We start from the raw sequence: 16479 nt of genomic DNA on the forward strand, positions 1-16479 counted from the left end.
CCTAAGCACAGATAAGAGCATCAAGAAGGAAGTTGTGGTCAGTGTATCAGATGTTGCAGGGAGGTCAAGGGGGAACAGGGGCTGAAAAAAGCCCTTGGGTTAGGCAATTAGGAAGTCGTTTACCTTTAAGAACACAGAACTATAGTGTAAGGATGTGAGGGTTGGGGGAGCGTGGCTTAAGGAATGAGCCTTGAAGAAAAGGGAGCATAAACCACTGATTACAGGTGAGAAGAAGGAAAAACTAAACGGGGAAGAGTGTGGCTCTTACTCCTCTTGGCTTTTAAGTTGGGAGTATGTTCACACACACACGAAGGCAGAAGGAAAAGATTAAGTCATTGATTTGCTGGGCAAAACTTTATTAAGTGCCTACTGAGGACTTGGAACTAATTAACAGGCAGGAACTGAAAGCTGTAAGAGAAGAAAAGGACCGGGGAGGGAACCAGAGAGGAGGAATCATGAGAATTAGACAAAATTTTTGTGTTGGAAAGGAGAGATTCCACTTCCTCTGAGACCAGAGAGAAGGAAGAAAGGATGGCAGGGGCGGGTGTGTGTGTGTGTGTGTGTGTGTGTGTGTGCGCGCGCGCGCGCGCGCATGGAGATTCTGGAATGTTCTGAAATGAAGAGAATAAAGGTGGAAAGCAAGGCTGCTGACAGTGGGCTCTTGGACAAAGGGGCAGGTGTCTGCTGGGAGAGAAAGGGTGGCCAGGGTGACAGGGGACCAGGGGGGAAGGAAAATATTTGTTAAATGACCACTGTGGCTAACGAGAAGGGATCAGAGACACGAACACGAGGATGGCTAAACAGCAGTGGTGCTTGAGGAAGCCCCTCTGTCCTTGTGCTTCCAGGAGAAACGTTTGTCAGCTGCAGTTAGCTGGTGAGCAGTGTCTGTTTCCACTTTCACCTCTAAGAACTTGCCTTTCTCGTTCTCTTATTTTTTCTTGATAGTTTTTTATAAATTTTTGTTTGTGTCTAGAATCACCATAATTGTAAATCGTACTATTCCAGAGTTAATGCTCTTACAGATTTCTGCGGTTATCTCAACTGTGGCTGAGATGTTGGAATGAAATAATAGTGTTTTCTAGATAAACACATTGGTAGATGAACTGAGCAGGAAAGTTAGTGAGTGGAGCCCATGAATGGTGCTACCTCCTCCTCCCCCCCAAATACATAAATGCTTTAATGATATAAAACATATAAAATAGATGATAAAATGTTTTATTGAGGCCATCTAAATGAAGATATCAGACTGACTGCTCTTCTCCTCAGCCTTACAGAATTCATTTAAGATGACTAAGATCCCAGAGGGTAATTACAGTTCATCCAGAAGCCAGTGGTTCATGAGTGACTCCACGATTGGACCGGTGTGGGAAGACATCTTAGCTAACCTGGGGTCTGTGACAGGGAGCAGTAGACCATGTGGGACAACTTAGTCTGTAACAGTTAACTGGGCCACCTGATAAGGTCCTCAGTTTTAGTAGGATTGTAGCCCAGTGAGAATTGAGGAAGAATCTGTTTCTATCACAGACAATATTTATTTATTTTTATTTTTATTTTCAAAAGATTTTATTTATTTATTTGACAGAGATCACAAGTAGGCAGAGCGGCAGGCAGAAGGAGAGGGAGAAGTAGGCTCCCTGCTCAGGCTCCCTGATGCAGGGCTCGATCCCAGGACCCTGGGATCATGACCTGAGTGGAAGGCAGTGGCTTATCTGACTGAGCCACCCAGGCACTCCTGTCACAGTATTTATTTAAAAAGAAGTAATGAACAGACTTCTGATACTCTTCTTTCTGTATCTGAATCTTGGTTGTGTTCCTGACTGACTCTACGGCTCTTCCATTCTCCTAATGATGGCCGTTAGAACACTCAGACTCCTTGGCCTCACAGACAGAGTGGCCACAATGTGCTTCCGGGGGGAGTAGGTTGGCTTTTCCCCGCCTTGCTTTGAGGTTGGAGGAAAATATTCTCTAGGACCCAAGCCACTGGGCGGATGTGTTGGATCTGTTGGATTCACTCATTTAAGGGTGACTAAAATCCTTCTCTTCCCCTTCCTTTTTCTTGTAGGTATGGCCTCACATGTGCAAGTCTTCTCCCCTCACACCCTTCAATCAAGTGCCTTCTGTAGTGTGAAGAAACTGAAAGTAGAGCCGAGTTCCACCTGGGACATGACTGGGTACGGCTCCCACAGCAAAGTGTATAGCCAGAGCAAGAACATACCACCTTCTCAGCCAGCCACCACAACCGTCAGCACCTCCTTGCCGATCCCAAACCCAAGCCTACCTTACGAGCAGACCATCATCTTCCCAGGAAGCACCGGCCACATAGTTGTAACATCAGCAAGTAGCACTTCTGTCACTGGGCAAGTCCTCGGCGGACCACATAACCTAATGCGTCGAAGCACTGTGAGCCTCCTTGATACCTACCAAAAATGTGGACTCAAGCGTAAGAGCGAGGAGATTGAGAACACAAGCAGCGTGCAGATCATTGAAGAACATCCACCCATGATTCAGAACAATGCGAGTGGGGCCACTGTAGCCACTGCCACCACATCGACTGCCACGTCCAAAAACAGTGGCTCCAACAGCGAAGGGGACTACCAGCTGGTCCAGCATGAGGTGCTGTGCTCCATGACCAACACTTACGAAGTTCTGGAATTCCTGGGCCGAGGGACATTCGGGCAGGTGGTCAAGTGCTGGAAGCGGGGCACCAATGAGATCGTGGCCATCAAAATCCTGAAGAACCACCCGTCGTATGCGCGGCAGGGTCAGATCGAGGTGAGCATCCTGGCCCGCTTGAGCACGGAGAGCGCCGACGACTACAACTTTGTTCGCGCCTATGAGTGCTTCCAGCACAAGAACCACACGTGCTTGGTGTTTGAGATGTTGGAGCAGAACCTCTATGACTTTCTGAAGCAGAACAAGTTTAGCCCCTTGCCCCTCAAATACATCCGCCCCGTCCTCCAGCAGGTAGCCACAGCCCTGATGAAACTGAAGAGCCTTGGTCTCATCCATGCCGACCTCAAACCGGAGAACATCATGCTGGTAGATCCTTCTAGACAGCCGTACAGAGTAAAGGTCATCGACTTTGGGTCAGCTAGTCATGTGTCCAAGGCTGTGTGTTCCACCTACTTGCAGTCCAGATACTACAGGTAAGACCGCTGGTCCGGACACAGGAGATGCCGAGTGCCCTTGGTGTGCACAGAGTGTGCTGCGGGGGTCTCCGGGGCGGGCTTGGGGGTAAAATTACACGCCTCCAGCTGTTGTCCTCAACGTGACCATCGTTTGGTCGGAAAATGAGGACATGCACGTGAAAATGATGGTTAGAAGCCACAGCGTTGTGGAGCCAAGTAAGCAGCTTGGCGTAGGTGTTCAGACTCCGAAGGGACTCCTGGAGGCTGGGGTGAAGGGCATGGCAGGGCCGTCAGTTCCTGGCGGGTGTGGGGAGCCGGAAGTGGGCCGGGGGGCAGGAAGGGTGTGCGTCATTGAAGTCCCTGCCACGGGGACACACAACACTTGCGCCGGAGACCAGGAGGACAGCCGCGCGCAACCACAGCGGGGTTCCCGTAGGTGACAGCGGATATGAGAGAAAGGATGGGTTGGGGGGTTGGGGTCTTAAATCCTCGACTAGGGGGTTGCGGCTGTATCCTTAAACACGGAGCAAGCACTGAGGCGTCGGGACAGGTAGCAGGGTGGTGAATGGAGGGTAGCGGGACCTGAGCACTGCTGAGAATTCTGTGTCCCCAGGGAGGAAGGATGGGGAGGGAGCGGTGTGGCCCCAGGACTGAGGGGGCCAGTCGGCGCACGCCTGTGGTGGAGAGCTCCGGGTCTGTGGCAGCCTGGGTAGGGAGTGCAAAGCTTGTATTCCTTCCCTCGCTCAACAAGGATTGACCGCGCTCCTGGCACGTGCCGGGTGCAGTGCCAGCTGCCAGGAGACGGCACTGGCTTTGAGAGACCCCGGGTTGACCCGGACACCTCCGCTCGCTAAGCTGTGTGGCATGGGCTTGTTGCCTTGTACCTCTGTGCCTTCTCTTCCTCACCCGTGAGCTGGGGAAGTCTGGTCTCCAGCCTGGGGGTTGCTGGGACAGGGGACTGCGTTACGCAGCCCAAGAGCTTCCCTCGCTGTCCAGCTCGGGGTTGGTGCGGGGTTGGTGCGTGAGGAGTGGGGAGAAGTGGGAAGCAGGAGAGCGTTGGGGGACACAGCAGGTGGGCTCATTTACAAGGCTGTCATGCAGGCCATGAATACAGGGCCCCAGGACTCCTGTGCCTGAGTCCTTGTGCCCTGGCTGTGCTTTCTCCATACTTCCTTCCAGGCCACAGAGAAAGGCTGCAGAAGGTGCTAGAGCTGTGTGAGCACAACTGACCGCTCACATCCCTGAGGCTGACCGGCCCCGTCTACCCCCCCCCCCCACCCTGCGGGTCTCAGTAGATAACCTTCCACCCAGGCCCTGAGAGCTCTGGGCCCCAGGCCATGCCCCTTCCTGTTCCTCACAGGGGAACAGGCCCTGCTGTGTCCCTGCCGCTGCCCCAGCCCCCAACTCCTGAACCACAGTAGCTCTTCCAGACTCCACTCCTGCCCCAGCCCCTCCCCGCCATGTCCTTCCCCAGCATTCCACCTCGTCCACCCATTGCGGCGGCATCTGCCCGACTGGACTGAGGATCAGCCTCCGCTGGCTTCTGCCCCGCCCCCCGCCTCCCTTGCCCCCCTGCTCCCCACCCCCCCTCCCTCTCTGCCAGCCCTAGGAGGGAAGGCTCTGCTGCTCACTCACTTGCAGTCTGCTGGGGGCCCCTCTGCTCTGGAGCCACACGGAGAGGGAAGCCCGGTGCCCGGTGCTGTGGCCACAGAGGAAGGGGACCTGGGCCTGGAGCCTGCAGGAGAAGCCCCTGTGGGAGCCCTGAGGGCAGGGTTGAAGGAGGAGGATGTGTGAGGAGGACTGCAAGCCCAGGTTCTCTTCAGGAAGTACCCTTCTTTGAAAGGTGGCTCTGGGTGGCGTCTTAACGGGTCACCTTCACAGGTCACGGAAGGACCCGCTGGTGCTCGGGCTTCTAATACTCGGTTACCCTAAATTGCTGTTTAATGAACAGATACCGGTTTTATTCACCTTCACTAGAAATTGAGCATGGCGACTTGTCAAGAGACTTTTAAAAAACTTCCAGAAAGGCATGGCATATCGAGAGTAAGACTTGATGGGTGAACGAAGTTGATTTTAGGGATTCTTTATGTACTCGTGGCTTCTCGCCGCCTTGTGCCCCTTGCACGCGCCCGACATTCCCACCCCCCCCACCCAGTGGTCTCTGCCCCTGATGCCTGGGACCAGGGAGTCTGTGGGTGTGGAAGGCTTGTTTGCACATAGTGTCAGGGCTCTCCAAAGCTCCCCTCCCCCATCTCGTACCTCTGGCCCCTGCACCCCTTTCTTTAACCCTTAGATGACTGTTGCCTAACATTCTGGGCAGGCAAACCTCTTCCTCCTCACAGTCCCTTTGGCCAAAAAGATGCATATCCTTGGTTCCCTATGGTGGGCCTCTGTGCCTGGCTCTGGTTTCGTGGGCACAGCCCCCACGAGAGCCAGCCCAGCTGTTCTACCTCAGGTGCTGCATCCTCTTGACGTTGGTCACCTCGTTCCGTGCCCTCCCCAGGCCTCTTCTGAACCTCGGAGTGGTTTGCTGCCACAGAGAGCAATGCAGGTGCTTCCGGACGGTCTCAGGCGCCATCTGTGTTAGTCCCAGCTCTCTGTGAGGGACAGCCAACTCTGGGCCACGATTACCAAGTTGATTTTTCTAATTGCTTTGCCTCTCATAGGGGCTGGGAGCGGGAACAATCTCTACAGTTGTCCACTGTTGATCTGAGAAGGAAGACATTTTCAGCCACCTCTTGAGAGAGCATGTCTGTGTTTGGGGTGGGGAACTCAGCACACGGTGGATCTGTCCTTCCATAGGGCCTGGTTCCCCTGGGGTCCCCCTGTGTCTGTGCTGGCTGCATTATCCCCTGGGACCTCTCACTTTCAAAGGGGAGGACACTCCCATGTCCCTCCTTATTTTAAATGGGACAGTATTAAATATCTTCCCTTACTCTCTTCCCTGAGAGTGACATGGAAACGGTATGACATAGAGAGACGTTCCTGTCCTCAGCCTGAGGTACATGGAAAAATCAGTGGTGTCACAGAGAGGAACTCCAGGATTTGGTTGGCCGAGGCTGGGGGCATATTACTGTAGAGGCAAGCCTGACGGGGTGTTTTTCAGGAAACAAAGGCTCCACTCTTGAGTTTTTACCTCGGATGCATGAGTATCCCCTTCCTGCTTGACCTTCCAACTTGAAGGTCTGTTACGTAGGCAACTGCCACATTGTACTGTTTCTCCAACTGGATTCTGCATGAGAACCACCAGGAGAGCTTGTTAAGAACACGTTTCCACCAAGGTCCTGCTCCAGACCCACCAAATCAGAAGTTTCCAGAGGAGTGCTCCCAAGAAGGTCTCCACCCTGTGCATGTACACACACACACACACACACACACACACACACAGAGTTTACTGCAGGGAATTGTATACAAGCTTGTGTAGGTGGTTTTCAGCCCACTCTGAGAAACACTGCTGGGGAGAAAGAGATTCCCTTAATGGTGTCCCTTTCCCATGCTCACACCCCAAGAAACGGAGTCGGAGGGAATTCTCTTTCTCCTTGTTACCTCACCTTGGAAGTCCCTGCCATTTCCCTATGTGAGTCTACACTGATGACAGTTTTTAATGGGGTCTTTTTGGGGGTTTTTTGTTTTTGGTTTTTTTTGTTGTTGTTTGTTTCAGTGGAGAGCGAGCAAGTAATAAATTGATGTGGGGGTATTTCCACCACTGGTGAGGCCAGGAAACCAAGAACAAGACCAAATATTAAGCTTTACTTTCCGGAAAAACCAACAAAAGACCTGCCATTCAGGCAGAAGATAGTGATTAAAATGTGTAGATTTGTTTGTTTGTTTGTGTCTGCTCTGGGCTATTCAAAATACTCTGGACTTAATTTGGAACAAAGACCTTGACTAAGACCTCAAAAAAATGGGCATAAAAATTTAGGACATAAAAATGTCCAGTAATCTCCTTGTTCAGAATAATCTAACCCTTTTTTTGGCTGATTGTTTTGGTTGCAGGGATTATCTTCCGGTTGGTTGGTTACATGGTCGTTTGAGGTCGGGTGGAGATCTGTTTTAACTCAGTTCAGTTATCAGGTGTTTACTGGGTCTTGCTGTGGGTCCTGCGGTGGATCTCTTAAAGGAAAGGAGGTAAAGGAAAAGGTCTAATCCTGAGTTTATGGCCTCTCTGAAGTGACCAAGAGCCGAAACAAATCACCTAGAGTGGAATTCTGGTGTTTAGACAGCGCAAATGTTTGACAACTCTGTAGGTGTTCATTGAGCCTGGAGGGGAACGAATCATGAGAAAAACTAGGGAAAGAAATTCAGAGTTAGCGAAAGATTGTGCCAGACGGGTTAATAGGGAGGATTTCTAGAGCAGGAGCTGTATCGTAGGAATCTTGACGTGGGTCGTACAGGAAATGAGAGATGGGGGTGAGGGAGCCCGGGAGCCACTGGGATGGGCACAAATCAGGCAAGATGGTGACATCTGGAAGGACTTGAATGAAGACTTGGGTTGGAGTAGGGGTTAGGGGAGTGAGGTCTCATGGGGGATACTATTAAGGTAGGAGTTGGGGCTTGGATTTAACAACTTATTTAATGAAGTTAATCAATTAGAATAGAAAAAAATAGTTGGGGGGAAGCTAGAGGCTAGGAGGCCATAGTCATTGTTCAGGAATAAAGGGAGGAGGCCCTGGATTACAATGTCCGCCCCAGCAGCAGGAACGTGAACACTTGTAGTGCTTTTAACCTTCCAGGTACCGTGGCTGTGTCGTTGGCCTAGAGGCGACAGTTTTCTGTTAATTGAGCTTTCTCTAAGGCACAGTTCTGAAGCTCTGGTCTCTTTGGAACCTGATGTCCGATCCCAGCACGGTGTGTCCCCAGCTAACCGTGTTCCACTGAGTCATGGGGAGAACGTCAGTGTGAGCTCTCCACTCTCCTGCGTCTGATCCCATTATGACCAGGACCTGCGTTTGGTCATACGGTTCCTCAGAGTTGAGGGGTAGCCTGTGGTTTTTTTCTTCTGTGGGTTGAGCTTGGCCTCCTTACCCACACCGGAAGCCCCCTCTTATCTCCTCCCCACCAGTAACGGACACGGGGGGTCTAGCATATTCCAAAATGCCGTACGATGCGTCACTTCAGAAAAGGGGCACAGCTTCCTAAAGCCATAAGCGTAAGTAGTTTTAAAAATGGCATAACTTGTGCAGATAATCAAGTATAAAGCGTACCTGACTAGAAGTTCGGTTTGACTGAGAAGAGCCCTGAAAGGAGTCGCATTGCAGGCGTTAGCTTTTTAAATTAATTTACATTTATTACCAGCAGACAGATACAACAGGAAAAGGCTCTAGCTTGCCCCTTGAGGGTATTCAGTGAAACAGTCGTGCCACTGGCAAGCTCATCCACCGAGGGCGACGGTTATGAATATGTGAAAGCTTTCAGGGCTGCGGCTTTTCCGAGGAGAATAACCACTAGGCTACCTACCTGCCTGTTAGCTTATCTCCAGTTTCCCTTTACTTGGCTCTAGGACCTTGAACCGTGCAGAGAAAAATTTGAAATTAAAGCTTTCTTTAGTGGGAAGCTGGAGTGGGAAGCCTTGTGTGTTACTTGGTCTGTCGGCCTGAGGGCCCCTCCTGCATGCACACGCACCCCCTTCACCCACACACACGTAGGTGGGGTTGAGGACCCAGTGCAGAAGCTGCCCTAATGCCCCAGAAATGGCCCCATTTTCTGCCTTGCAGCAGGGATACCAACCACATGTCCCCAAAGCTGAGGACAGTGGGACTGGAACCATGTTGGCGTTCAAGGGGTAAACCAGGTGTTTCCAAAGGGTAATCTAGGGAGCCTCCTGCTGCAGAACCACGCGGGTCCCTCTCAAAAGCGGAGATCCCTGGGTTGTAGAACAAATCTAATGAGTGAACAGGCCCTCTGGCTGCGGGGCAAGGCGACATACATTCAGACAAGCCCGACAGCTAATTGTGCTGTTGAAACTACTTCCGAGGTATGGCATCCAGAAGCAGTCCGAATGTAATGTGTACAACCTGATGGGTTTGAGCGCATTATACACCATGAGGCTGTCCCCCAGTCTATGCCATGAACACGCCATCACCTCCAGAAGTTCCCTCCCATCCTCTTTGTTCATCATCATCATGATTTTATCCTTTGAGAGCTGTGGTTGCTCTAAATGGCAGGGCTTCCAGAATAGGTCACCTGCATCCGCCCCACCGCGGGTGGACCACACGCCCCGTTGAGATGGGAGAAGCGGGACTGCCGGTGACAGCCTGGCTTTGAGCTGTGGATCGGTCACCTGAGCGGCTCACAGCCCCTCTGTGGGGCCCAGTCACTGCCTGCCTTGTGGTCAGACCCCTTTTGCCCCAGTGGTGGTGACAGAGAAGATCCAAAAATAGCTGGTGAGCTAGGAGAGGGCGAGTATGACGTGACCCGGGAAGCAGGGGGTTGGAGGAGGTGGGCTGGTTGGGGGGCAGGGAGGACAGCAGACGAGCAGCAGAGACGACCGTACGTGTCATTCTCTGCGTGGTTTCCAGTAGACGTAGCACTGACTGCCGGGTGGTGACCGGGCGCTCCCTGCAGCCACAGCTGGGTTTGGAACTATCATCCCAATTTATGCATTGAGCAAATAATTTTTTGAATTCCGAAGATGTGCCAGACACTGTGCTTTGTGCTGAGGTTTCAAGCAATGAGTGGGAGGAGTGCCTTCAGCTATGCGGTTCTGCCCCTATGTCTGTAATGGAATGAGCTGTCCTTGGGGAGCCGTTCGTTGGGTGTGCCAGGCTCCCCTGTCCTTGTCCGCCCAGTGTAGACATCTCTCGTTAAACTGACAAGGGAGCGTGTGCAAGACAAACCCAGAGTCTCCTTTCTCCCTCAGCCCCGTTGGCTTAAACCCCCGTGGAGAGTCAGGGCTCTTGGTCTTGTGTATTGGGCTGTGGCCCTCTTTCCCAGACAGAGGTGGAGAGGGTGGCATTGTGGAAATGAAGGTGTTAAGTTGGGTGTCCCGCAGGCCGAGCCAGAGACAGGGCTTGGGTGCCAAGAGTCCTTTTGGGAGATCTCAGGGGACAGGAGCAAGGGAATGGGGGAGTGATACCAAAATTAGGGGCTGCCCCATTCTGCTTCCAGGGAGCCAATGAAGGTCTTTGGGATTGGGCCCCAGAAGGGTAGAAGGCTGGGGCTGGGTGGGCTGGGGCAGGCCGAGAGGAAGCTGAAGCAGAAAAGCAAGGTGACATGAGGCACAGAGAGGTCCTCGATGACGGTGGCTGAAATCAGAGGGCAGAGCTCCAGGTGTCTTCTGTGACGCTCTGCCCAGAGACACCCAGGGCCTCCCCGCCACTTACATGTGCCATGGTTTTAAATGGAAAGAGAATAAAAGGGAAATGCCCTTTTAGAGAAATTTAAGGACTCTACAGGCTAAGAATTCAGAGTTGAACTCTAAACGTTTGGGTTGTTTGGAAGTTGAAGAACTTACTTAAAATCTAAAATTAATTACAAAATAAAGCAAGCTAAAATTCATGAATCTTACCTCCACCTTTTGTAGCTGGTTGGGTGCCAGGTGGAGGTGGGAGCCGGGCTGGGTCTGGGAGAGAATACCCAGGCCGGGGCAGGGCCACCGGGGACTGAAGTCGGAGCTTGTGGGAGAAACAGTGGAGGGACGTGCCGGGAACTACTGTTCTCCTGTGTTCTCTGCGCGCCCTCAGCAGGGGACCTGACACTTTTCCCTGCGGCTCCACTGTTGAATGAGTGAATGACCAACTGGCCCAGGGAATGAATGAACGGCCTCAGTGGCCCAGGCTCAAGCTGCCACACGGCGATGCCCTCACGCACCCACTTTCCTGCGGCCTTTCACTGGTCACCTAAACCCTGGGCCTGTGGCGTCTGGCATCTCCAAGTCCTGGATCAGACGGGACCCCAGTAGCAGCCCTTCGGGAACATCCACGTGTCACCAGGAACGTTCATCCCGTCTTGCCTTTCCACCTGTGAGATTTCAATTTAAAACCCGAAGACAGCTGACTCGGCTTTTAACAGATTAGTTCCCTGAAATCAGCCAACATCTGTCATGTCCCATTTTACCTCTGCAGAAAATTAGAAGTGACTATCCATGGGGGCGCGGAGCCAGGGCCGAGGGCAGCACCTTCTCACTGGAGAGCCTTGGGGGCGTGAGACGGCGCCGTCCCTCCGGGCCTCCAACCTCCTCCCCGCCGCTCCGTCTGGGGGCCTCCCCACGCCTGAGAGACAGGACTCCCCTAACTTGCTCTTCGGACCTGTGAGCCGAGGGAACGAAGATTTCCCGTGGAGAGAGGGGGCTGGTCCGCTGCTCCGCGTGCTCGGCACGTGCGAAGCTGTCAGCGAGCGTGAGCTGCTCATACTTGTCCCACGACAGCTGCTGTGCGTGTCATTCTCTTCGTCATTTCTGTATGTGGCAGCAGGCCTGGCTCTGAGTTCCAGCTCTGCTCCCTTAGAGCTGTGTGACTTTAGGCAAATTCCCACACCTCTCTGAGGCTCCTTGTCCTCTGCTCTTACAAGGGGAAAATCACAGCCGTTGTGGAAGCTGTTGGAAGGACTCCGGGAGGGAGTGGCACGAACCTGCGGGAACTTCGCCTGGCCCGGGGCGCCTGCCTCTCTCCTGACTGTCGTGCTTTTTTACATGCCTCGGACTTAGCATTTATTTAATTTGGACTGCGTGTCATTAGCTGTCGACATCCCCGGCATTCACCAGCTCCTGGGGATCACGCACGGTTTCTTTTTCATCTCTGTGGACGTGGAGGCCCAGCACGACGCGTTCCCTTCGGTCGGTGCGGGGGCCGCGTGCTGGGAGTGTGTTTGCTGGGTTTCCTTCGGCATCAGGAAGGGACAGTGTCCAGCTCCACAGTGAAGGGGTCAGCATTTGAGGAGAGGCACGATGTCTCCCCCCGCGTCTGGAGGGAGGTGACAGAACTGTGTTGGTGTGGCGAGAAAGGCAGGGGGTGCTCTTCCTGACTTGAGGGCCCGGGCTGCTGCCCTGCGGCTCCGGTGAACCTGAGGACGGCTGCGCGGTCTTGCACTGGAGAATGGGGAATGCACACTAGAAGCCCCGCAAGGTCAGATTGCATTCGACCCTTGCCGTGACTTCCCACACCCGCTCCCCATCTCTGCCCGCATCAGGAAGGTCAGGGAGCCAAACTGTTCAGGGATCCCCCCGAAGGCATGTGTGTGTGTGTGTTGTGTGAGCGTGTGTTGCTATGTGTGTGCATGTGTTGGACGTGTGAGTATGTTTTGGTGTGGGTGTTGGATATGTGACTGTGTGTTGGTGTGTGTTGAATGTGTGTCTGGTATGTGTGCATTGGATGTGTGAGTTTCGGTGTGAGTGTGTCTGTTGAATGTGTGTTTGGTATTTGTGAGTATGGGTGCTGGTGCTGGTGTGTTGGTATGTGTAAGTGTGTATTGTACATGTGTTAGACATGGAGTGTGTGTTGGTGTTGGCGTGTGTGGATATTGGATGTATGAGTGTGTTGGTGTGAGTTTGTGGGTATAGAATGTGTTTGGTGTGTATATTGTACATGAGTATTGTTGTGTGTGTGGGTATGGATGTGTGTTGCTATGAGTGGAATTGTATATACGTGTTAGATGTGTGAGTGTGTGTTGAATATATGAGTGTGTGCTCTGTGCGTGTTGAATATGTGAGTGTGTGCTGTGTGTGTGTGCACTGGTGTGGGTGTGTTGGGTGTGCCAGCGCAGTGGCAGCAGGTAGACTTGCCTGTGGGATCCCCCTATTTCAGCCCCTTTTGGACCTGCTTCACGTGACTGGGGACGTGTACTGTCTAGCTCACAACCTTGTTTATGTAAAGGTGGAATGGAAATTCAAAGTTTTTTGGCCAGAACGCAAGGGACGAGCTATTGGTGTCCCTTCGTTGTCGTCTGCTGACCTCCAGTGAAGGAGTTCTAGCTCTTCTTTTTGTCAGTTGGAACTTCTCTTAGCAAATGAAAATGCAGTAAGCGTGACCCCCCAGGATATAAATAGACCTGGCCCTGAGCTCTGCTGTTCTCACTTGTGAACATGGAATATTCGCCCTGAACTGCAGCAGGGCGGCCTCGGGGAGATGGGACAGCTCCGCGTCCTGGTTGTGGATGGATGTCGTGCCGCAAACCCATACGTGGACTAAAACACAGAGGTCTCGCATCAAGAAATTAAATAAAAATTTTTGAAAAAAAAATTTTAAATCTGTTTATCCTTAAAGACCTCTAAGGAAATTGTTGATAACATTAAACCCTTAAGCCTTATCTTGCCTGGTTTTTCTTCCTGTTTTTGTTGTGTTGTGGTACGTTGGGGCAAAAGAGATAAATTTGTTCATCCTGTGACAGGATGGTGAACAGGGTAACAGTCATTTCTGGAAATGGCCGGATGGGGGAACCCATGGAAACGACTCTGGGGAGTGAACAGCGGCCGGGGACGGAAGCCCCTCTCTCACGCTGGCTCTTCATTCCACGTGCTGCTTTGTGTGTAGGTCACGACCTGTCCTCTAACACATAAGGACAGTGACCGCCAGGAACAGAGAAGTGACACACTGTTTCTTCTGATCCTTCTGAAGTGTCAAAATCCAAAAAGAAGAGGAGACTTTGTGGAGTTTGGTCCCCCAGCTTTATTATGCCTGCAGGGTCCTGCCCTTGGCTGTCCCACCATTGTGGCTGTGGCCAGCTCACCCATGTTTGAAACAAACCATTTTCCCCAAACCAGTTTTTCCCCGATGGCAGGCCCCCCATCTGAGGAGATTTTCATGCACATTACAGAGAAGTAGCAGGTTTTGCAGGAAGGTTCTTTTGTCCCTCACAGAGAGCGGGTGCCCACATGCCATCTTGGGCGCAGTGGGTGGTTATCTCTTCTGCGTCTCAGTGACGGACCTTGGAGAGGGGCCCCTGTCCCCGGCAGCCCTCCCAGGCATGACGAGGCCAGTTCTGACAGCAGGACATGGGTCATGCCCCCCAGTAACTGGGCCAGGGCCCAAGGCCACATGCTGGGCACAGAGCCACGTTCCTTCCTCTCCCTCCCCACTGACAGGAGCGTTTCCCTTCCTCCTTTGGAAGAAGCAAGAGGGTCACCAGCATGTGAACGCCGTGTCACTGTGCCTTCTGCTCTGGCTGTCCTGGCAGCGAGTTTGTGGGTATAGAATGGAGACGGGAGCTCACGGCCACACCGTGCCTGATTGCCTTGTCCCTGTTGTGCTGCTCTGCTGCTCTCTCTGCATTAGTTCCGGCAGCTTTGGGGTATCCTCGCTCGCCCTTAAGCGTTCCCTTTTCTTTCTCGGAAGATGCTCCCCAAATCTCCTTCCTTAATTCTCTGCTCTTCCTCTGTTCCCCGCTTAAGCTCCCATATCCCAGGTCCTCACCTGGGATTCAAATGCCTATTTTAAGGGCCCCAGCCCTCCCCTCACCCCATGAGGCCTCAGCGCCTGCCAGGAGCCCACACTGTCGCCTTCACTTAGGAGAACTCCCCTGCCCTCTTCCCACCGGGACACTGGGCCCCCGAACCCCACCCCACTCTGCTCTCCTTGTGAAACTCAAGGGCCAGATCTGCCACGGCCAGAAGTGATCGCTCCTTCCTCAAGACATTTGGGTTTAATGTAATGCATCTAGTTAGCCATCCGTCCATTTGATCTTCAAGGAAGCTGCACCTCCTGGGGCCAGAGCCTGGCTCTTCAAGCCTCTGGAGGAAGCAGGGCTGGCGTTCCAGGCGGTTTCACGGTGAGCTGAAACCACTCACCAACACTGGCTCAACCTAGGGAGGTGACAGGGGTCAGGCACCTGGGTCCCAGCATCCCACCCACCGTGTGACGCGGGACGAGTCTTAGCCATTTCCTTAGCGTCTGGGTCGCGCAGTATTCCATAAAGGCCTTGCGGACCATGAAAGTCTCTTCAAGTGTCGGGGCTGCCTGGCTAGGTTGTTGATGCTCACTTTCTTCTTTCTCTTCCTTTTTTTCCCTCCCCTCTCCCTGTGTTCCCAGGGTACTCCCGAGTTAAGCCAGGTCGACATACCCATAGTGATGGGAACGGGTCTAGGCGTCACATACTTGGACGGGGTCAAGCCTTTCAGCTTTCTGAATGTCACTGGTTGATTGCCTTCCTGTCCTGTGTCAGGGTCACCCCCGTAAGAAACGTACTCAAGTGCGACTCTGGGTTGGAGGCCATGCAGATCCAAGTATGGTTTCTGCTGGCACCGACCGAAACTGTGAGCTTGAAGATAGATTTTCTCAGAAATGTGCCATTTAAAGTTTTCTCCCAACTTGTCATGTTCATATTCTGTGTCATGGTTTGTATGGAAAAGCACATATTTGCATCTCATTGCTTTGCTTTATAAGCTCCATTCAGCAAGGAAGTCACCGCAGACGCCAAGGGGATGCTGCCCTTGGCTCTGAGGAGGGGACTGTGACTTCCTCTGAAAGATCATCTCTTATGGGCACACACGTTTGGGTGACAACCTCAGGAATGGGAGGCACCAGAGAAATTAGCCGAAGTGCCGAATGAGCCGGAGTCTCTCTGTGAGCGGCAAGTGATAGTTTGTGTCTGCCCAGGCCTCTGGTTTCTGATGGTCATTCATGTTTTCTGAGCAGCCCAGGAGCGTGGCATTGTGTGACCATCATCATAGCTCTGAAGGTAGCTCAGACAGCACGAGCATCGCCGTCTCACTGTGTGGTTCATGCCTCTCTTGGGGCTGCCCACGTGTCAGTGACCAGCCCACGAGGGCAGCCTGTATGTCCTACTCTGTCCAGACGATTCCTGCCCCACTGCAGAAAGCCAGGGGTGCTGAGGACCTCCAGGCTTGCATCCTGGAACCCCAAGGGATGGCACGGGACGGCCTCAAGCTGCTCTAGGCAGGCCGGGGGGCTGGGGTAGGCCTCAGGAATAGTTTGAGGGGAGCTGTCCTCCTTCCCTCCCTACTCTTGTCCAGACAGACACCCTGTCCTCTGGAGAGTGCCAAGGAGCCCCAAGTCCTTACCCTGTCACGCTGGGCCTCCCTAGCGGAATGCTTGGTTCCGCACAGACACTGCAGACTTGCATGATGTTTGGGTTTTGTTCGTTGCTCCCTCTGGGCCTGGTGATGGTGGAACATGGTGTCCTTGACGCCCCCAGACAGGGCAGTGTCTGCACCCACCGTCAAAGGAACACGTCCAGGTCAGAGGCCAGATGGCAGGGGCCATGCCCCACCCCGTCACCCCACTGTGCACCCAGGCCTGGGTCTGCCTTGGCCCCAAGAGCTTAGGCCCAAGAATGAGGAGGATGTCTGCAGCCCACTGTGATGGGAAGGGTCAGGTGCTGCCCCCACCCCCAGGCCCAGCTCCACCCCCGGCTGCACCTGATCTCCGTAGACCTTCCCCTGCACTGACTCTCCCTTCCT

At 53.0% G+C, this 16479-nt stretch overlaps 1 protein-coding gene across 4 annotated transcripts in view; it reads left to right on the plus strand.

Annotated features, from left to right (window-relative positions):
• The window catches only part of HIPK2 (homeodomain interacting protein kinase 2), a 180415-nt gene that overhangs the window by 53169 nt on the left and 110767 nt on the right, over positions 1-16479 (plus strand). For all 4 annotated transcript variants that reach the window (XM_082693876.1, XM_082693873.1, XM_082693874.1 and 1 more), the window contains exon 2: positions 2063-3146. In XM_082693876.1, coding sequence (XP_082550002.1) covers positions 2063-3146 — 1084 coding nt within the window. The remainder of the gene's footprint in view (positions 1-2062; positions 3147-16479) is intronic.

The sequence above is a fragment of the Mustela nivalis genome (assembly GCF_964662115.1).
Source record: "Mustela nivalis genome assembly, chromosome: 12".
NCBI lineage: Eukaryota > Metazoa > Chordata > Mammalia > Carnivora > Mustelidae > Mustela > Mustela nivalis.